General features: G+C 38.7%; 1 protein-coding gene and 1 non-coding gene across 4 annotated transcripts in view; one reads left to right on the forward strand and one right to left on the reverse strand.

The window, feature by feature from the left end:
• The window catches only part of SLC41A2 (solute carrier family 41 member 2), a 91,503-nt gene that overhangs the window by 1,290 nt on the left and 68,009 nt on the right, over positions 1-22,204 (forward strand). Inside the window, exons 1-2 of one of the 3 annotated variants that reach the window (XM_090272580.1) lie at positions 11,548-11,655; positions 19,000-19,723. In XM_090272580.1, the coding sequence (XP_090128706.1) occupies positions 19,169-19,723 (555 nt within the window). In that variant the 5' untranslated portion in view covers positions 11,548-11,655; positions 19,000-19,168. Of the gene's footprint in view, positions 1-11,547; positions 11,656-11,709; positions 11,835-18,999; positions 19,724-22,204 lie in introns of those variants that run through there. The other 2 variants (XM_090272581.1, XM_090272582.1) reach the window with 2 other exon arrangements.
• Positions 8,566-8,672, reverse strand: LOC150011143 (U6 spliceosomal RNA). The gene has a single exon (XR_016510881.1). It is a non-coding gene; the product is annotated as a U6 spliceosomal RNA (small nuclear RNA).

Below are 22,204 nucleotides of genomic sequence, written 5' to 3' on the forward strand. Positions count from 1 at the left end.
GTTTAACTTTGGAGGAACTACTTAACTTTTGAGGAACTGCCCACTTTTCCAAAGTAGCAGCACCATTTTGCACTCCCACCAATCACTGTATTTCTACACATCTCTACCAACGTTTGTTATTTATTGTCTATTGGCTAATTTTCATTATAGCCATCCTAGTGGGTGTGAAGTGGTATTGATTTGCATTTCCCTCATGACTAATCACTTTGAGCACATTTTCCTGTGTTTATTGTCCATTTGTATATCTTCTTAGGAGAAATGTCTATTGAGACCTTTTGCCCTTATTTTAATTGCGTTATTTCATTCTTGAGTTATAATGTTCATGTATAGAAACATATAGTGTTTAGGGGGCTAGCGCTGACTAACAAAGACAACCACCGCAATATTAAGCCACATGATACTTCTACTGAGGAAAGTTAAATAAGTGCCACTTAAGTCTTTCAGAATAAATACCCCGTCAGTTCTTGGGCATCCTATTGCCCCTTTCTGTTTTCTTGTATTTTGAGAAAAGCTACAAAAGGTGTGTTCATGACCAGAGTCAAGAGAGACCACATTATAATTGACATTTTCATACCAACTGTGCTTGGTTTAAAAAAGAAAAGTCCCAGTTATCATTTTAATTACAAATTATTTATTTTGGTGGCTAGCTAAACAAACAATAGAAATCAACAAGCACCTGTTAACTAAAATTTCACATGCTTCTCAGGCAAAGTGGGAGATCCTATTTTCCTAAGTTTGTGTAGTCTTTATCATAATTATATTTATATGTGGTGACAAATAAATATTTTTGATGATGCTGAAGTTAAGATCACCTTACAGCTGAATGAATGCTGCTATGCTTATTATGTGGTCAGTTTCTGAGTACATACAAATTCAGCATTAGCTTTAGGTCCTTCATTGCAAAAACCTGTGAAAAGACATGACAATTGTAATGACCAGGGATTCAAGCCCATTTTTCTATTACTCTAATATGACTGTTCAAAAGTATACTACCAAATTTCAGAAATGTTATAGAAAATAAAATTAAAGATTTCCAAGTGGAAATAATGGATAAGTAAATTATTAAAAGCATGTGGAGGAGAATTTGCTATCTTACTGCTCACCACTGTTCTCAGTGTTCAAATAAACTCTTTAAATTTTTTAAAAAATTATATTTTATTTATGCTATCACTGTTGTCTCATTTTTTCCCCCTTTGCTTCCCCTCCACCCAGCCCCATCCCACTCCCTCAGGTAATCCCTGCACTGTTGTCCATGGGTCATGCATATATGTTCTTTGGCTACTATGTTCCCTGTGCTGTACTTTACATCCTCATGACCATTCTGTAACAACCAGTTTGTACTTCCTAATCTCTTAATGATATCTCTGCTGGGTAGAGCAGTCTTGGCTGTAGGCTCCTGCTTTTCATAACTTTGAATATTCCTTGCTAGTTCCTTCTGGCCTGCAAAGTTTCTTTTGAGAAATCATCTGACAGTCTTATGGGAACAGTCCTCTAGGTAACTAACTGCTTTTCTCTTGCAACATTTAGGATTATCTCTTCGTGTTTAACCTTTGGCATTTTAATTATGATGTGTCTTGGTGTAGGCCTCTTTGCATCCATCTCTTGTTTGGAACCCTCTACTGTTGATTCCCTACAAATTGTTCTTTATTTCAGTCAGTGGATTCTTTGTTTCTGACTGGATCTTTTTCATGCTGTTGAGGTCCTCAGTAAGTTCATTGAGCATCCTTATACGTAATCAGTGTTTTGAACTCTGCATTTGATAGGTTGCTTATCTCCATTTTGTTTAGTTTCTTGTTCTGGAGTTTTGTTCTGTTCTTTAGTTTGGGCCATGTTTCTTTGTCTCCTCATTTTGGGAGCCTCCCTGTGTTTGTTTCTACATATTAGGTGGAGCTGCTATGTCTCTCAGGCTTGGTAGAGTGGTCTAGTGTAGTAGGTGTCCTGTACGGATTAGTGGCACAACCGCCCCTATCACCCAAGCTGAGACTTGATTGCTACTGACATGTAAATGGGAGGAATTTACCCAGGCCTATCACCTGCAAAGACTGGCTGTGACCACTGACCTAAACTTCTGACCACTGTGGAGGATCAGCTCTGCAGGGTCCCACTCCACAGAGTAGGACTTACTTCAGCAGGGTTCTGGTGCCTGCTGAGTTTATCCCTTGAGTGTGTTGCTTGTGGAGGTGGTTGGGTGGTGGTGATCCGATGTGGTCTGAAGCTGTCCACTGGGTGCACAGGCTCTGAGGCCTCCTGGGAGGTGCAGGGCAAGGTCAGCCACCACTTGTGTTCTGTCCAGGGCCAGCCAGCATAAGTTTCAGAGCGATCTGCAGATGGCTGCTACGTGTGCTAGGCTTAGAGGTGCCCAGGCAAAGCCAAGCTGTGAATCAAGGCCAGCTGTTGCTAGTGCCTGGTCTGGGGCAACTTAGCAAGAGGTACAGGACTTGCTGAAGCCAGATGCTGCTTGGTTGAGAGAATATAGGAAAATCTGAAGTGTGGGCCAACATAACCCATTAGTATGGAAAAGCCACTGGAAATGGCTTGGGTGGGTCTGAAAGATGGGTGGGGTGGGGCCTCAGGGAATCACCAAGGTGGGACAGCTGTGTGAGCCAGGTTGATAGAGTCTCATATGGTGCCTGCCTGCCTCCTCTGTGACTGTGGAGGAAGAGCTCAGAAAAGGAACAATGGCCTCTGCTGGCATTTCTGTCTGGGAGAAACTGCCCCCATTTCTCATCCTGATGCCAAACAATTCAGCTCATTCCCTTATGCCTCTGATGTCTTTCAAGGTGCTGCCACCACACTGTAGCCCAGAGGAAGTGAGTTCAAGTAAGTCAATGCATGTGCCCTTTCAGAGGAACTGAAACTGGAAAAGTTGATTTCGTGATGCGTATCATTACTAGGACCAATAAGTAGAAACAAGGATTGAATCTTTATTGGTGCTTTATTCATATGTGATCTGAAGCTGGTGGATTATGTACCCTTAAAAACTGTCTTAACATCTCATTTTAAGCTAATCTTTATTAAGAGAAGAAAGGGTACATAAGGGGATTGTAAAAATGGTTCATTGGATAAGAGTTGCAGTTGGGGGTCAATTTTCCTATCACTTTATCTGTTGATCAACAATTCTATATCTGTGTCACTGACTTCTCTCCCTGAAGCACAATTGTTGAATTGCTTGTTGACCTCCTGGAGTCCTGCAGGTCATGCATTCCAGTTTCTGGAATAACAGATTTCCACATTCATTAATCCCTCAAGTCTATCAACTCTGACTGAAGCTAAAATCTTTAACTCTTGAGTTCCCCTCTCAGAACTTCCTGGGACTCCAGAAGTTTCTGTCTTATACATCCTCATTCCCCATTGGTTTTTATGCCAGAAGTTATGGGACTTATCTTCCTGGCACCAGAACCCTGGGTTGGGAGGCCTGATGTGGGGCTCCCACACCAGCCAGGGCAAAATTCTAAATAGAAGATGTGGAAGAAACTTCTTGTCCTTCATTCCATTTCTCTTCCCCTTTCATTTGCTCCATCTTGCTCCTCCCTGCCTACTCTTCTGGGAGCCAGAATCAGACTGGCATAACTATTGTTCACGTTGAAGGTTGCCAGTGTGCTAATTACACCTCTTCTCTCTCCAGATCCTGGTCACATTGAGGTCAAATTCAAGAAGTCAGATGAGGATTAAAGTATTAAAGTATAGTTTCATTGTCATTTCTAATAAAGCTGGATTGGAGAATTTAGCTTAATTTGCCTACCCACTCAAAACTGCAGCACCTAAAAAACTACAGGTCTTTGCTCTTGCAGGAAGGGACGGTCCTATCTGAGGGAGTTTATCTCGTGGGGCTTGGACTAGAAAGGAAAACTTTCTCATCTTGAAGGTGCAAATCCAGGAGAGCCAGTGAAAGCTCAGGGGTGGCGCTTATCTGGAATAGTGACCTTTATCCCTGTTTTAGCCACTAGTTTAAATCATTTTCCTGGAGGAGGAACCACTGCTGGGGTGGAAAGAAGGAAAAGGTGTTTCTTCAGTCCTAGAGGAAAATAAGCGACCATAAGACCATAATCTCATTAGTTCTGTTGTGGAGAGTAGCATTTTGTAGCCTAGCTTAAGAACTTAATCATCATTTATAAAATTAAAACTCAGAATATATTTTCCTTGGAAATGGCTAAATAGTTTTTAAGTAGGAGATCATTTCATGGTTTGGTTAAAGACAGATTATTCAAGTCCATTTTCTTGTTTTACTCCAACATATGTTCTGTCTAATATGTAATAGGCACTAGGCTAGGCCCTCAGAACTCACCAGTGGACAGATCTGCTCTCATGAAGTTTACAGCCTAGAAAGACAACAGGTACAGGTACACGTATAAGAAAGCATAGTAAATGTTAGAAAGTACGGCGTACTTTGGGACACAGAGGAGGGGGAACTAGTTAATCTGAGAGGGTCGGAGCTAAGATCATTAAGTAGAATATGAAGTAGCCAGGTTAAAGGGAAGAGTGAGGGTGAGCCAGAGTGTTCAGGCAAACAAAGAACATGTGGAAAGGCTAAGAAGTGTGAGAATGTCATATACCAAAGTAGCATTTTTCAAACTGCAGGTGCCTAGGCACCTACCAGTAGATTGTGAAATCAATTTAATGGGTTGTGACCTGTACGTTTTAAAAGAGAAATAGAAGAAAATAAGGGTGTGTCACACACAGATACTTGTTATTGTGCTATATGATTAGCAAATCCCTACGACATAGGAAACAGATGTTCAGTGTGACTACAGCTGAAGATCTTGGGTAGGTGGGGAGGATTATGTGATTATGTAGGATCTAGTTAACCTTACTAAAGACTTTGGATTTTTCTTAGAGAAGGCATTGAAAAGTTTTATTCAGGACTGATTAGATTTATATTTTCTACGTATTCCTTTGAATGCCTAGTCTTTCACATATAGACTTCAAGTTTCTTGGCCCAGGGTTACAGGTGTTCCAAGATTTGTTCCAATCTCTTTTTCTAAGGAATCAGTCCACTATTTTTTGTACTGACCCTTCCATTTTATAAAGATTCCTTGTTTGCCTAAGTGTCTTTAAACTGACTGAAAGATCTGTGAGAGTAGAACTTTCCTCTGTTTTGTTCATGTTGAATCTCTGGCATTTAGCAAAGTGCTTGGCACCCAGTAGAGACCAAGCAAATCTTTGCTGATGGAGTATAAATACCCTCAATATGAGAATAGCAACAGAAATGACCTTTATGTTGCTTTTGGAGAAAGAGAAAGGTTTTATTAGGAATTCTTTTAGTTAAAATCATGCAATAGAACCACATTTAATTATTTAAAAGGTAATTTAACAAAAAGTACTCTTATATTAAAACAGTAATAGAGATAAGAAAAAGAACATCAAATCTTTTGATTCTGGGGTTTCTCCTCTGTAGGAGTACAGAGCACTAAGAGACTGGTCATAGGAGGAGGCAGTCCAGCTGTTGTTTATATTTTGTTTGAACAGAAAGGCATTCTCTCATCAGTCACCAAAAATTAGTTTTATAAAGATGGCTCAGGACAAAGGGAATAAATTAGATGAAAATGTATCACTCATAGGAGATTAATGGAGAGGCAACAAAAAATAGATTTTGATCTTAAAAGAAGTAAAAATAGAACATCTGTATACCCCAGAGAACTTACAGATAAGAATTTAATGATGTCAGTTTGTTGCCGGAGAATGATTATACTGTCACAGTACTGTGACTTCACAGAATTAGATTGTGCAACCCATCTGTGAAGGAAAAATTCTTTCAGGGTATGGTTTTGATAAGTGGCAAGAGAAGTTATGAAAAATTCATGAAAGGTAGAGCAGTTTCAATTTCTGAGTCAAATTTCTTTTTAATGTATTTTTGAGATGTGGAAACTTTGCTAATTAGTGTTGTAAATTAGGTTTTGTGTATTTTAAACATGAATGCTAGAATCAAAATTTGCTAATACAGGATGGCTTTTAAAACTCATTAAATTTTATATTTTTATGTTCTACAGAGACCTATTTTAAGCTGTGCCTCATAGAACTTAAATTGAAACTAACTTTTATAAATTCACCCCAAGGAAATAGTTCTAGATATGGGAAAGTATTATGCACGAAGATTTTCATTTTCATTGCGATGTAATTTAGTCAAGAAAATGTCCTGATATAGAGAAATGATTCATTAAAATGGGGCTGGCAATGCACTTGGAGGAATTTAACCATTAAAATGCTCTTTTTTAAGAGCAATGTTTTTTTATTTATTACTTTTTATTAAAAAATAAGTGCTCAGTATAAACAAAAGTTCAAATAATATAAAATAATGCAGGACTTAAAAAGTGAAAATGGTGTTTGAAGTTCTTCTTTACCCTACCAAGGTAGGCCAGCTCAGGTCTACAGAGGTCCCTGTTCTGAGCACTTCGGTATCTGTCTTTCCAGACTTTTCTCTAACTCAGTGGTTTCCAAATTGTGCTCCAAGGAGGGGTCTCTGGGTCTTCTCAAGTCAGGCAAGGTGGGAACTGAATGGGTGGAAATCAGGATGCTTCAACCTGTAGTTCTTTTACCTGCTTTACATATTGGGATCACATAAGATTCAATTTAAACAAACAGTTCCTCTGCATTAAAGGGAAATGTTTAAAAACAATTCACGTAATTTAGAAAATGAATTCCTAAGTCCCCTACTCAGAAACTCCCAGCCCCCCCTCCCCCTGGTTTACAGTTTTGATGTTTTGACACTTGGTTCCGAGAATTAGCTCAGAGCTGTCTTCATTTTCCCAGCAGCTTTCTGTCACCCTTCACATTGTTAGAATACGCTTCCCCTTCTTTTTCCCCTCATCTCTCCAAATCTGACTTGCTCTTTACAGTTGAGCTCATCATTGTTGTGTTCATTCCTTTTTTTTTTTTTTCTTAACATGTATTTAGTGAACACCAGCACTTTGAATAATATTAAGTGGGGAATATGCAGAATTTTGTATCAAAAGTTCATAGACTAGTACAGGGCGACTTTCATGTGTAAGTGCAGTAATGTATTATAAAGTTAAGAGCATTTGGGGTGTGGGTACTAAAGATATAAGTGGTCTGTTTCTTCTATGCTACCTTATATGGCACTTACTCATATAAAAAGGGCATTTATGATGTGGTTCCATTTCTGGGTCTTCGGTAGTTATTTGTTCCTTTATTAATCAATAGAAGATGATGCAGAGAGTTTACCTGTGAATCGGGGATGAGACCTGGAATGGAGTTGTTTTCATTCTTGAGCAATCAACTATGTTAAAAAAAAAACCAAACTAACTCGAATCCAGTTTAGTGGATTCCAGTGTTGGGCATGAGCGGAGTTGGGAGGGAGTACTGGAAGGACCTTGGTTCTGTATTGTCCCCTACGGTCACTTACACTGATGCACAAGGATCACAATGTGGAGGACGCCTGTCGTGTCTCCCTTATCATTATGGTTTGGTCAGAAAGTGGTGAATTCCAGCCCTGTGTCTTTTTCTTGCTGTCTTTATAGCTTGGGCATATTACTTAACCTCTCTGAACCTGTTTCCTAAACTGCAATGTATGACCATGTCTGTCTCCTAGGGTTTAAAAAAAAAGATATGAGGTAAGTACATATAAATGAAGTCTATTCTTTTTTCTTTAAGTGGTATTGGTGTTCCATAGAATGGTTGGTTGTTCCTTCCTTTGGGTTTAAGTTTTTATAATTTTGGAGGATTTATGGATTAGACTTTAGTTCTTTGAAGGAGTGAAGAAGTGTTTTGTAGACTGAGAACGGCTATTTGGATAAGCTATTCTTATTCCTGGTAAGGTCTTATAAACAATATAGGAAAGTAATAGGACCAAAGGAACGTATAGTGGGGAAATAAATCTCTTTCATCTTCATCCAGTGTATTCTCCTGAGACTTAAAGAAAACTCTTACCTGTGATCGAGAAAGCAAAATCAGTAGGGAGCCCCAGAGTCCAAAGCCTGGCCTGCTATTTTCTTCATTATACCTGCCACTTTCTTCTCATTTAGATAACAAACAATTAATAAAGTATTTTCATAGTAACTTTCTAATTCTCTTTAAGTAGAAAAAAGAAGACCCTTGTACTCTGGCATTTCTAGATTATAGGGTTTCAAAATAACCCCAGGTGAATTCATGATGAATTTTACCTTTCTAATGAGTAACTGTCTGGTTGCGTAGACTTAGTTCTCCAGTTCACAATAAACCTTACAGTGAGGTGTATGGTAGTTTTTTTAATTTGCTAATTGTAAAGATGTTTTTACATGTGTTTTTTAAATTAAAGGATATATCAGATATGATATTTTAATTGAATAACAGTATCAGAGCTACTTCCTATTTCAGCTTTCATTTCTTTTTTTAAAACATTGTGGTTTCCTCAAGACTTGTGTTGTTCAGTATATGTAAGTCCTGTTTAGTGTGTGTACCACTTATTGCATGCTGGCAGTTTAATTATAAGTAGGATGGGTCAGCTGTATAAAATGTAAATATTAAACTTCAGTTTTTTTTTTAATGATAAAAGTGCTTTACTCATTAAGAAGGAAAATTTTCATTAATCAAAGATTAGTAAAGAATGTGTTTACTGATTTTCAGAAAGATAAAAATATGGAACGCTTCACAAATTTGAGTGTGATCTTTGCACAGGGGACATGCTAATCTTCTCTGTATTGTTCCAATTTTAGTTTACGTGCTGCTGAAATGAGCACTCAATTGATTTTTTAGAGAAAATTGGAACAAAACAGTTGATCAGAAAATTATAAGCCACGGGTTCAATACAGCAATGTATAATATATTTTTAAAAATAAAATCCTCACCGGACCCTATCTTTTTTTTTTTTTTTTTTTTTAAGATTTTATTAATTTAGTTTTAAAGAGAGGGAAAGGAAATGAGAAAGAAAGCGAGAGAAACATCAATCTGTTACCTCTCACACGCCCCCAACTGGAGACCTGGCCCATAACCCACACATGTACCCTGACTGGAAATCGAATTGGTGATGTTTGTGTTCACAGGCTGGTGCTCCATCCGCTGAGCCACACCAGCCAGGGCTGGACCGTATACTTATTGATTTGAGAGAGAGAGACAGACAGACAGACAGACAGACAGACTGAGAGACAGAGAGGAAGAAAAAGAAGGAGGCGGAGGAGGAGAAGGAGGAGAAGGAAGAGAAGGAGGAAGGAGGGAGGTAAACATTAATGTGAGAGAGAAACGTCAGCTGGCTGTCTTCTGTTCGCTCCCCATCCAGGGATGGATCCCGCAACCCAAGCATGTGCCCTGACTGGGGAATTAAACCCGCTGCCTTTTGGTGTAAGGGATGATGCTCCAACCAACCGAGTCACCTGGCCAGGACATAATGTATTATATTTTTGTGATTGTGTGGTATAGTATACTCCTTAGTAAGGGAGGAAGAAATGACAAGTTAGGTTTTAAGCCTTTTATGAAATGTGTAATCATAATGAGTGATAATGATAATAGCTAGCTAACATTTATTCAGGGCACAATCCACTGCTCTCAGCGCTTTACAAGTATTATGTCCTTTAATCCTCACATTAACATCATGTAGGAAATATTTTTTCATGAGGAAATGGACATATAGAAGCATAGATCCCACAGCTAGTGAAAATCAGAATTTAAGCCAAAGCAGTTTGACTTGGGAGCCCAGGCTCTTAACTAACATCAGTATCAATGTGTTGACACTTCTTGACATTTAATTTTTTGGAAGCAAATCATCTCTCTTAATTGAAGTGTGAAGATTTTCTGGGTGAGTCACTTGAAATTCCCCCATAAAATCACTCATTCAAGTCATATCATTTGTTCATCTACTGAAGACATAGCAAATATGCTGGTAAGCTTTGTACAGCTTCAGACATAGCATAAAGCGTTTGCCGGTGATTGCACATGAAGAGCACAACTCTGAACAGGCCATTAATATTCTCTTTTTCAAAGGGTACTTCACTGAAATCTGTACATTCACTCAGGTATGGGATTTTGATGGTGCATAGATGTTATCATCTGAGTTTAGACTCAGACTACTCCTTAGAGCAAAGCATAGTCCTGTCTTAGTCCCCGGGGTCATGCTTACTAGGGAATCTTAAGCACCTGTTTGAGCATTAGTAAGGGAGCACCAAAGAGAGAAAAACGTTTGAGTAATTTAATGTTTTGTCATTTTTAAGGAAACAATGACGTCATCTTTTTGGGGGAAAACACCGTTTGTGACTCAAATTTTGTTTGGAGTTAGCGTTTTGATTTCTGTGTGGTGGATTGTGGGGCAGACACAGCATGGCTGAGGTGGTACCCTGGCCCTGTCTTAGAGCCTCGTGGGGCAGGGCCAGTCACTGAATCACAGTCAGCTGACAAATGCGTATGGTACCAATGGAACCATGGCTGTGAAAAACAAATACAGCAGCATGTAGTTGTCTGGAAGGGTTGAGGATGTGCTGACTGAAGGAAGGCTGTCGCCTCGCTGTATTCTTCTCACTGCGGAGCCTGTGGAGAGGGAAGAGTAGAAAGGAAAGAAGAAATTCTAGGGGTCCTGGGAGTTTTAGAAATAATAAATCATAAGTAGCCATTAAAAATAACTTTTTCAAACAATATCGATAAGGAAAAAATTGGATATTTTTTGAAATGCAAAAAGCAGGAAGCAAAACAGTTTATAATGTGAACCTATTTTTGTTTTAAACATGTATGTGTGTGTATATATATATATATATATTATATAGTAATTCTGTCATATACTGTGCACAGCTATGTCATTAGTGATTATCTCTGGATGGTGGGTTTCCAGAAATTTGTTTATTTGTTTATCTTAGGCCTTTTTTTTTTTTTTTTAGATTTTATTTTCAGAGAGAGGGGTAGGGAGGGAGAAAGAGAGGGAGAGAAACATCAATGTGTGGTTACTTCTCACGTGCCCCCAACTGGGGACCTGGCCCTCAGTCCAGGCATGTGTCCTGACCAGGAATCGAACCTGCAACCCTTTGGTTCGCAGGCCGTCACTCAATCCACTGAGCCACAGCAGCCAGGGCTAGGCTTTTTGTTTTTTTAATTTAGTTTTTGCCTTGAATACACATTGCTTCTGTGGAAAAAGAAAAGAAAAGAAAAGAAAAAAAATAGAGAAGAAAAACAGTAAAAGAGAAACTCTTTGCCAGCGGACATTGGAAGCAGTTTCAAATGAGATGTGAAAGAACGGTCAGGAGACTTATGAGCAAAGACCATTTTGTGGCAACTGAGTTGGTTTTGGGGTAGCTCTGAGAGTCGTTTTAGCTTGAACTTTAAGTTGGGCTTAGAGCCCTTCAGAAAATGGCTCCTTTCTTTTTTTTTTTTACAAACTGGCATTTGAATAAAAAAAGTGTACAGCCCTGATCAAAGGGTAGAGGAGAGACTTGATTGCAGGGAGTAAAGGTGGAGAGTGAGGTCATTGTTTCAGTTTGATGCCAAGATAATTGAGTAACATTAACTCTGTGTCCCCATAGTTTATCTAATCCGAAAGTAGTGTCCTGAAGCGAGTTTGTGCACTTGGACCCACGGCTTCGCAGCCCACGCACAAGCAAACACTCTGAGGGAAAGTGCCATTTGGGGAAGGGCAGTCTGCCTTAGTCTCCCTGGGTGAAGATGTCCCTGCACGGGAAGGTGTTAGGCCGTCACCCGAGGAAGACCTCAGTGTAGGGGCTGTGCAGCTTCATCCCCTGATGGAAGGTAATGTCATTGAGTGTGGCCTGCTCCTCCTCGGGTAGCCTGCTGCTTCAGCGCCAGGACCGGGAAAGGAACGGGCCCTGGAGAAACAAGTGCTCTGCGTAAATACTGGAAATGGGATAGCTGGAAACGATGAGACGCTCTTACTCTTAAAACGTAGAAGAAAACCGGTAACCTTACAGGTGGCTAATCCTTTCTTACATTTCTTAAAAAGTTTTGTTTGTCTTTTACACTTTGGTGCGTCAGCTTCCCTTCTTCCTTTCTCTTTTCTTAAAAAGAAGACTTTTAAAACTTTGATGCATTGGCATCCTTTCAGTGCCTTAAAGTTCTGGAAGCTTTAGTTTTCAGTTTAATTATACAAAGAGTCAAGTGCATATATTAAGTAGGTCTCAGAAGTGGGTTTGCGTTTATAAAATTGAATTCTTTCTAGGAGTGTAAGGATGTGTTAAGGGTGAAAGTATGAAAGTATACTTTTTTCTAAGTTCTGAATAATAATTTCTACTCATTTGAAATTCTGATGAACTATTCTTCTTGGTTTCTCAGTTTAAGTATTTCAGATTTATAAGCACCAGAGAAAAAGAGGAAATGTTTTATTTATGATTTATTCTTATGTACACTATCTTTTACACAAGTGTGTTGAGTCAATTTATAAAAACAACACCTACAAGAAATCATTGGTTTCAGCCCTGGCTGGTGTGGCTCAGTGGATTGAGTGCTGGCCTGCAAACCACAGGGTCGTGGGTTTGATTCCAGTCAGAGCACATGCCTGGGTTGTGGTCTGGGTCCCTAGTTGGGGGACATGTGAGAGGCAACTGCACATTGATGTTTCTCTTTTCTCTCCCTCTCTTTTTTCCTCCCTTCCCCTTTCTCTAAACATAAATAAATAAATTATTTTTAAAAAAGAAAGAAAGATTGGTTCCAAAAAAAGAATTAGAGAGCCAATACCAAAGAAAATAAAACAAGGACTGTAATGCTAAGATGAATAAATTGATCAAGGATTTAAGTTTCAGGTGTAGCTGTAAATTTCCTTGCTGCTAAAGTTTTTTTAAAAAGTGGCTCAGTCTTTATTAAGGAAAAGTAAAAATACCGGTTTCCAGTAACATGGCTTTCTGTAGTTGTAATTTCTCAAGAAGGATTCAGGAGGGAGTAATGTGTTCTCAGTGAGAGTTTGCAGGAAATTAATGAATGTCAATTATATGTCAATTACAGGAGCAAGTTATTAAGTGTTGGGTAGTTTTCTGAATAAGATACAGGTAAGCAATGTTTAATATACAGCAGGGGAAGTCTACTTTTTCGTTGTTTAAAACAGTTGTTCATCTTCAAAACAGAGGTCTCTGATTCACCTTATTTGCTATCCAGCCATTCATTGGTTCAAACGATAGCATTGACTGATATTTCCGGCAATTGTTTGCTTCCTGTATTATAAAAACAAAACAGAAACAAGAAAAGAAAAACAAGTATGTATTGCTATCAATTTGACCAGAATACCTAGTTAAATGAATTTTTTTCCCACATGTTTTAGTTGACTGGTTTGATAGGGGCTGGATAAACTCTAACTGATGGCAGTTGGTAGAATAAACTGTACTTTGTTTATGCAATACATTTAGTTCTAGGACACACACCATGTTTGCTCTGTCAACATTTTCTCAGTGAGTAGAAATGGTTTAACTGAGTGTTATAGTTTAGTTGACTCACTGGGTTGTTTTGATGTATCTTTCTTCCAGATAAAAGCATTCTTTAAACAATCCCTTATTATTTCATTTTATTTTTTAGTGGAGTTTAGGGTTGTGATTCTGAAAACAAAATCAGTTGCCCTGGGTCTGGATTCTTTTTTATGTTTTAATTTTTATTTTGAGAATATGTTTATTAAAGTTGGGGATAGTCAAACAAGAAAGGGCCTAGAATAGAAGCAGCAACAGGAGAGAGAGAAGCAGGGGGCTACTCTGGCTCTTTAGAAATGGGGTGGGTGGATGGGGCTGCTCGCGGTTCCCTGGAGAGTCAGAGGAAAGAGGGTCCGAGGGACAGGTGCAGGAGGTTGGCCTGGGATGGGCTGCCTCCCGCCGTTTCTCCCCTGGTTGCAAGCTCGTGGGGTCCCTTAGAGTTTAGGAGATGCACGCCTGTAAGGGAAGAAGAGGCGGGAGGGAAAGGCGTGGGCCTGCTCCCAGCAGGGAGAGCATGCCCAGCTCTGGTTTCTTTTGAAAAATTATTTGAGCTGTTTTGAGTATTATACTGATGATTTCTCTGGGCCTCAACAATTTTTTTTTTTTTTTTTAACAAATGCTTGGCTGTCTTTTAGGCACATAGAAACTTTAGGATTGCTAGGTTTTATGACAGTCCTTTGTGTCAGTGGGCAGTAGTCATAGGAATGAGTGAGTGTTTTATGAGACAGCTAGCTTTTGGATGTCAGTAAGTGAATCATGTCCATAACTTCTCAAGCGTTTGTGTTTGTTAGAAATCATCAAGACCACCAGTTTTATAGCAACCGAGACTCACTGAAATGGCAGTTAATTGCTCTTTTATGTTTCTCCCATTTTCCTAACTTGTTCAGAAAGTTTTATATCACTACCCATTAACTAAATGAAACTTATGTGTATGTAAGTGCTTGAATTCAGTTTAAGTAGACAGTTTCCAGGTTAAGCCAAAGAAGTGATGTTTTTGTTTTGTTTTGTTTTTGTTTTTGTTTTTGTTTTAAAGAAGCTAACTGTATTTCAGCCCTGGCTGGTGTGGCTCAGTGAATTGAGCACCGGCCTGTGAACCAAAAGGTTGCTGGTTCTTCTTTATGAACCTGTTATACAATTAAACAGTTAAGTACTTACTGAGTATTATTTAAAAAAATGTACCAATTCTCTGTTTTATAAAACAAGGAAATAATTTGCATAATATCAGTTAAGGCCTAGTTTTTTTCGGCATTATCTCTCTGAAAGCTAATTTAACTGAGCACATAATACATCCTATTTGGGAACTATCTACATTTTAGTAACAAACAGAAACATAGAACATGTCTTTAAAAAGAATGAAAGATGTCCTGGGTGCTGTGGCTCAGTGGATTGAGCACTGGCCTGTGAATCAAAAGGTCACTGGTTTGATTCTCAGTCAGAGCACATGCCTGGGTTTTGGGCCTGGTGCCCAGGCAAGTGACTGATGTTTCTTTCCTTCTCTTTCTCCCTCCTTTCCCCTCTCTAAAAGTAAATAAGTAAGATCTTTAAAAAAAGAAAGAAAAGAGCAGGATGCACACTTGCAGAATGGAAAAAGTAAGAATATGTAATAACCATAATTAGACTTATAGGTTATTTTGTGTGTGTATATTTGTGTGTGATAGTTTTATGTTTATTCATACAAATGTAAAATATACACCTCATCAACAAGTTTTGAGATATTTTTCTCACTAAATGTGGTAATTACTGCTCATAGATTACACAAAAACCTTTTTATTGTTATGGGGATACAGCAAAGTATTAAATCCGGCATGATTTTAGCCTGCTGACTCACAGCTCAGCTGGATTTTTTAAGTCTTATTACCTAACCTTTGCAGTGTGGCAGAATGCCCACACCAGCACAGTGGGCACATTTTCTCCAAGATACTGCTTTAGTAAGTCAACACACATCATACACTTCCTTTTCTTGACTTTTAAAAATAAGGAATTTTAGTAGTAATGTTTTTTGTGTCTGTAATTAAATTGAATTCATAAGTGTGGTGTTAGTTTCTTTTCATTTAAGTCCGTGATTCCCTGACACAACTCTGTAGACCAGTGCTGGCCCATGACAGAGTTTTCATGGGAACATGAGGTTTTTTGTAAATTTGTGCTCAGTGGAAAGGGTATCTTTTCGTCTGAGATTTTGTCCTTGCTAGAATTTTTTTCTTTTTGCGGTGGGGGTGGGGTGGGGCGGAGTGTTAAAATGTAAACTTAATTTTTAGAGAAAGATTAAAAAATCTTCTTAGATTATATGTGTATACATTAAATTTTTTTCTCGTGTATTGAGACATAACTGACATATATCACTATAGAAGAAAACTTCTATCAAAGTGCATTGTTTAAAAAAAAAACAAAACACAAAGCTGTTAGCACAGAAACACTGCTCAGACTAGCTTAATCAATGAAGGAGTTTTATTGGCCTGTGTAATTGGGGAGACCAGGGGTGGAATGGGTTTTCAATAAATTAAATAGCGGTTCTAATAATGTTGTCAGGATCCTCTCATCATGGCCTAGTTCTGGTTTTCTTTCTGTGGATTTTCTTCTAATGGAGATGGGCTTTCCTCCCAGTCGTAGTGATGGTGGTGGTGGTAGAGGGAACCTTTGGAGGGGGAAGACTTAGTGATGGCTTCAGAATTATGTCATTCCGAAGGGAAGTGAGAAAACTCTCTCAGGGGCCTTCCACTCTTAGCCCTGTAAGTTATTTATTCCTTTAACTCTTTCCTTCATAGCCTTTATCACAACTTATCTCATTTAATTGCTCCCCTGATTGTTTTCCCTCCCCATAAGAAGCAGGAATGGTGCCTGTTTTCTTAACTGTGTTACCTAGCAGGCACTCAGCAAATAGTAGGCCAACAAATATATGAATTCCAGGGAAGGACGCAGATCCTCCTCAAGCCACCTGTCGTCATGTGGTCTGGAGGGTAGGGGACTGACTGACAGACCTACTAGCGCCTCAGGGAATAGGAGAAGGATGCTTTCACATAGGAAATAGAGATACCATTAACTAAAAAAATAAAATGGAGAAGAGGCTGAGCAAACAACAAAAATACATGTCCACATTTGTGTTCTATGTTCTTTAAGCATGGTTTAATATTTCACCCAACTGCGCAGTCTGCTGTGTAAGGTTATGCATGTTCTGCGGTACAGGAAGGTGCTTGGCTGGGGGGATGGGGACGCACTCCCTTTTTAAGTTCACACAAAGGCTCTGTTCGGTCTCTGTGCACAGCGGCCCTGATGGAGTATCTGTCTCTCCACCTAGCCTTCTGAATAGCTTGTACTGAAGTAAGAATACTAGCAGCAAAAGTAAGACCTAGACGTGTCTCTGCATCTGGATCCTGCTGGCCAACTCAGTGGAGACTGTTTCGTCACATCCTGCGTATGGTTTTTTTTTTTAATTATTATTTATTTATTTGTTTGTTTGTTTATTTACTTTTAGAGAGAGGGGAAAGGAGAAAGAGAGGGAGAGAAACATCACTGTGTAGTTGCCTCTCACTCGTGCCCCCAACTGGGGACCTGATGTGCAACCTAGTCATGTGCCCTGACTGGGAATCGAACCAGCGACACTTGGCTCGCAGGCCGACGCTCAATCCACTGAGCCACAGCAGCAAGGGCTCCTGCATATGTTTTAAGAGAAGTGCCATATCTTGGGAAATTTCTCCTTTTCTTTCCTTCCCTACCTTTCATTTTTCTGTTGATCAAGTTTCCTGAGAATGCATTTTGAGCTTTCTGAATTTTCAGGGTGATTGAATGGTGATACACACACTATCATCCTTTTTTTCTGGTTTATTTACATTTCTCTGCATTTCCATTTTGCTCAACCTGGTAATTCTGCTTCAAGAAGAGGAAACTACCTATAACGCCATTACTTGCCCTTCAGTAGAATAGAATCGTCTGAAAGCTCAGTCTCTTTGAGGTTTGTTTTATATTTTGTTTGATTAATGATATCTTTGAGGCAGTGAAGTGCTCACTATTTAAAAGTAGGTGTGTGGGTTGAAGAAAAAGAAACTCAGTCTGACTCATTTCAGACTGCTGGGAATCTCCCAAGTTCCAGACATGCAGCTGAGCCTCTCGTTACATGGAAGGTTTTCAGACAGCTCTTCTAGCCTTCTTTATCTGTCTGGGACTGCTTAGTCTCTTCTCTGCTTCACCTTGGGCGTTGTTTTCACTCCGATTTTCTTTGAGCACTGACTTACTCTGCAGGTGGCCAAAACTGGTAACGACTCTACTCATTGGATTCTCAGTGCAAGTCCACAGGAAGTGTCTGTGGACATCACTCAGGGAGCTCAAAAGAAAAGACTGAAAGGCCTCAGATGTAGGTATTCTGAGTCAGTAGGTATGGGATCCTAGAATCTGTGTTTTAAGATTGTGCCCCAGTCAGGGTATCCAGACCCCTCCATAACTACAAGAGGGAAAGAAGGACAATGAGTGAATGATGACATAGATGAGCCACACCTCAGCACCCACCTTTCCCTCCATAGCCCCTTTTCTTCTCCTCTGCCATTCTTTGGTATTTATCTTCCTATTTAAGGATATTCTAAGGCATTGGAAACAAATATTGAAGAATATAATAATTTTCACTGAAAGCAGCAGTACTGGCAGCAACAATTCTTAGCCTGGCTTGGTGGGTGGGCAGTAGGCAATGGGGCCATCTGTCCCTTATCCACTCATTGCCAGTTTCCTAAGAAACACCGGAGGCCTTTAGAACCATTGTGACAGACAGCTTTGAAAGCACTTGCAGCTGTGGCAGCAGCTGTTCAAATAGGCTCTCTCCCTGGGCAGACGGGCATGACCTTGCAGCTCAGTGCCCATCACTCTCAAACTAACTAGAGTATGTATGTGTCTGTGTCTCTTAGTTCCAAGCCTTTAGAGAGAATCCGGTCACTGGCCAGGGGCCTACTCTGGAATTGTGGGTCAGAGCACACTTTGAGAAGGATATTAAGTAATAAGTGCATTACAAATTTTCTTTTCGTTGGCTTGCAAAGTAGAGGATTAAGTGAATATTTGTAATTCCTTTTCCTGGATAATAGAGGGATTACATTCCTAAATTAATTATAATGAATTTTTTGTATGTTGCAGCTACAAATAGGACTTCAGTCTAAGTTATGTGAAATAAATGCACTGTACAGTATTCTACATATTTAACAAGTGTTTTATGGCAGACATTATCATTGCCTTGTCATATTTAATAACAAAATATATATTAATGTATAAATAAAGTAACATGGTTTATTATTTAATGTGCTTAAAATATAATATCATACGCTTTACCTTTTATTATGGACTGACATGTAAACAGTTGCAGCTGTTTGATTCTGAGACCTCTCCGTAGTAATGGAGGCTGTCACTTTAATAAATTTGTCTACTGTTGAACTTCTGGGGCAATTGAAGGCTTTACATAGGTATTAATTACATAAAACACGCAAAGGCAAGAAAAACGTAACAGAGACCGAGCACAAAATATCACTCTGTACTGTATTTCTGCGTGCAGAGCAGTTGTAGGGCACAAGCAGTTAGTTACGTGTTAAGTCCATGAAGGGTAGTGTCAGTACCTCGGGGTTGGTTTAAAAACATACGTGTTTTATATCTTTAACTGCGAAAATCTTTAGTATTGAGATAGTTTATTTGATATTTAAAATTATTTTTTCTTTTCTAGATCCAATCTCTGTGTAGAACTTTTAGCATCTTCTATTAGTGGAAATAGTATTTTCTACAAAATGAATTCAGCATCTTAATTTGAACCAGCATTCGTGTGATGCCGAGTCATCTGCTGTGGTCCATGAAGCTTGACATCTAAGGAGTACAGGGTCTTTTGCGATGACAATATGACTAATAGTAAAGGAAGATCTGTTACTAACAAAACAAGTGGTGGTCCAAGTAGTGGAGGAGGTTTTGTAGACTGGACTTCAAGCTTAAATACAGTTCAATCTGATAAGTTTTTAAACTTACTGTTGAGTATGGTTCCAGTAATTTACCAGAAAAACCAGGAAGACAGGCACAAGAAAGCAAACGGCATTTGGCAGGATGGATTATCACCTGCAGCACAGACTTTTGGTGCTCGCTCTGAGCAGTGCGTGGAGTATCACAGTTTCTCCGAGCAGTCCTTCCATGGCAGTAACGGGCACGCACCCTCAAGCTGTAGCCAAAAGTATGACGACTATGCCAACTACAATTACTGTGACGGAGAAGAGACTTCAGAAACCACTGCCATGTTACAAGCCGAGGATATAGCCAGTGATGGTGACGAAGACGTCATTGTGGAAGCAAACCAAAAATTACCAAAGGAGTCCAGTGGCATCATGGCGCTGCAGATACTTGTGCCGTTTTTGCTAGCTGGTTTTGGAACAGTTTCCGCTGGCATGGTTTTGGATATAGTCCAGGTAGGTCTTCACCTTCAACGTCATTGTCTTTGTTGTTTAAAGTGCTTTGTGTAGGTTACTCATCTCAAACATTTACTTTAGATTCACGTTATCTCTTAGTAAAATGAATTGATGTTGACTCTGGTGAAGAATTTGCTTTTTGTAAGTTCTTTTTTATTTGTTTTCCTTTAGCAGTTCTAAGAGAATAGTCCCATTCGGACCATAAAGTAAGTCTTCATGAAGTATCGCAATAATAAAGTTACCCAAAAGTGGGTTCAAACAATATAGAGTGTTAAATAAAAGATAAAAAGCTGTCCCTATTCCTCATATCCAAACCAAACTACCTCCAGAGGTTACCATCGTTATGAGTTAGCTTATATGATTGCAGACTTTTTCTATGCATACGTATATACATTTGTGCAGAGTTTTTTTTTCAAAAATAAAAATGAAATGCTATATATATTTTCCTGCAACTTACTTGCATTGCTTAATAATACATCTTGGACATCTTTCCAAATTAGTAGCAAAGATATTCTTCATTTAAAAATAAGTGCTTGATATTTCATTGTATGTATTTACTAAAATTTACTTATTCTTTTCCCCATGCTGATGCTATAATAAATACCCTTATAAATATATCTTTATATTCTTATATTAATATTTGCATAAAATAAGTTTTTTAAAAATTGCTGTGCCTTAGGGTAGGTGTATGTGTTTAAAATTTTATAGGTTCTATTCAGGTGCCTTTCAAAAAGTTTGTACCAATAAGAACTTCTATTTTTCCCTGCCTTTATCAACCTTGGATATTCTTGTTCTTTTTCATTTTTGCCAATTGGTAGGAAAATGTTATCACATTTTAATTAACATTCTTACATTATCATTTAGCATCTTTTCATTGGCTCTTCTTATTTTTTCTGTTAATATATAAGAATTACTTTTTTGTGTCTTTTATCCATTTTTAAAATATACGAGGTCTGTCGAGAAGGCTATCCAGCCATGTACTATGAAAAATAGAAACATTTATTGAAGAAGATACAAGAAACATTGTTCAAAGGACAATGATGCCTCAGGCCCCTTCAAAGTAGGCACCTTGGGACCTCACACAGCTCTCCCAATTGCCATTAGTTGCTCTATCGTATTTTCCTGAATCTCATCGATGGTCTGAAATCTCCTTCCTTTCAAAGGTGATTTTGGTTTTGAGAAAAGGCAGAAGTCACGGGTGCCAAATCTGGGCTACAGGGGGGCTGAATCACCTAGGTGATTTGATGTTTTCCCGAAAAACTGCAGGAGATGTGATGTATGAACCAGCATGTGGTCATGATGAAGCTACCAGTCACCAGTTGCCCATAGCTGCGGTCTTCTGAATCATCTGAATAGTTTTTGTGGAGGAATGTTCAAGCTTAATGCAACATCTGATGCAGATAAGTTGCTCTACTCAGTCATTTTGAATACGACAGCCACACAGTACACATGCTCACTCAGTAATGTCTACTGACCCCACTGACTAGTACAGTGAAGTCATCATTGTTCACGCATGTGCATTCCAGTCCACTCTCCTTGGCTGCCAGGTTACATCGATGTTGCTCAAACCATTCTCATTATTTAACAATGGCTGGATTTTTTCTGGACAGACCTTGTATATGCTACTTATTGACTTATAATTCTTAATGTAGTATAGTTACAAAATTACCTATTATATAATTATTTTTCTAAAGTAGTAAATTGTTAAAATGTGGCATTCTGTTACTATTAGTTTTTATTCATCGGTCAGAGAAAGATTGGCTCTGAGATTATCCTGTAATGTGCTCTTGTCTTTCATTATTTGCTTTCTAAAAGAAATGTCAGGTCATTTGTGACTCTTAACATTTTTGTCTAAATGGAAAACATATATAAGTAGAAACTTAATTTTTTCACCATCTGATGGAGAAAGGATATGATGAGAACTGTGTTAAGAAGTATACTGAGCCCTGGCTGGTGTGATGCAGTGGATGGAGCGCCAGCCTATGAATCAAAAGGTCACTGGTTCCATTCCCAGTCAGGGCACATGCCTGGGTTGTGGGCCAGGTCCCCATTTTGGGGGCGTGTGAGAGGCAACTGATGGATATTTTTCTTCTTCTCTTTTTCCCTCCCTTCCCCTCTCTCTAAAAATAAATAAAAATTAAATTAAAAAAAAAGTATATTGAATTTTTGAATAAACTATATTAAAGAGGATCCAAACCTGCCTCTTCACTTGAAATATAATTTTTCAAGTTACTACAATAGTATCACAGTTGCTGAAATTAGGAAGCAAATTTGGTAGAATTTTTTTTTTTGACATATTAATTATTCTGAAGAAGCACTAAACATTCCGCTATGGAATGGTAACATCTATAGGAATAATCTGTTACAGTGTAAGTTGTTAGGCAGAATATTTACATAGCTCATTAGATACATTCCTTTGGTGTTATGTTTATTTCTTGATATTGTCCTATTTGAGAGAACAGCACATATGTAATTGGAAAA

The sequence above is a fragment of the Furipterus horrens genome, unplaced genomic scaffold, assembly GCF_987537825.1.
Source record: "Furipterus horrens unplaced genomic scaffold, mFurHor1.1.pri manual_scaffold_4, whole genome shotgun sequence".
Lineage (NCBI taxonomy): Eukaryota > Metazoa > Chordata > Mammalia > Chiroptera > Furipteridae > Furipterus > Furipterus horrens.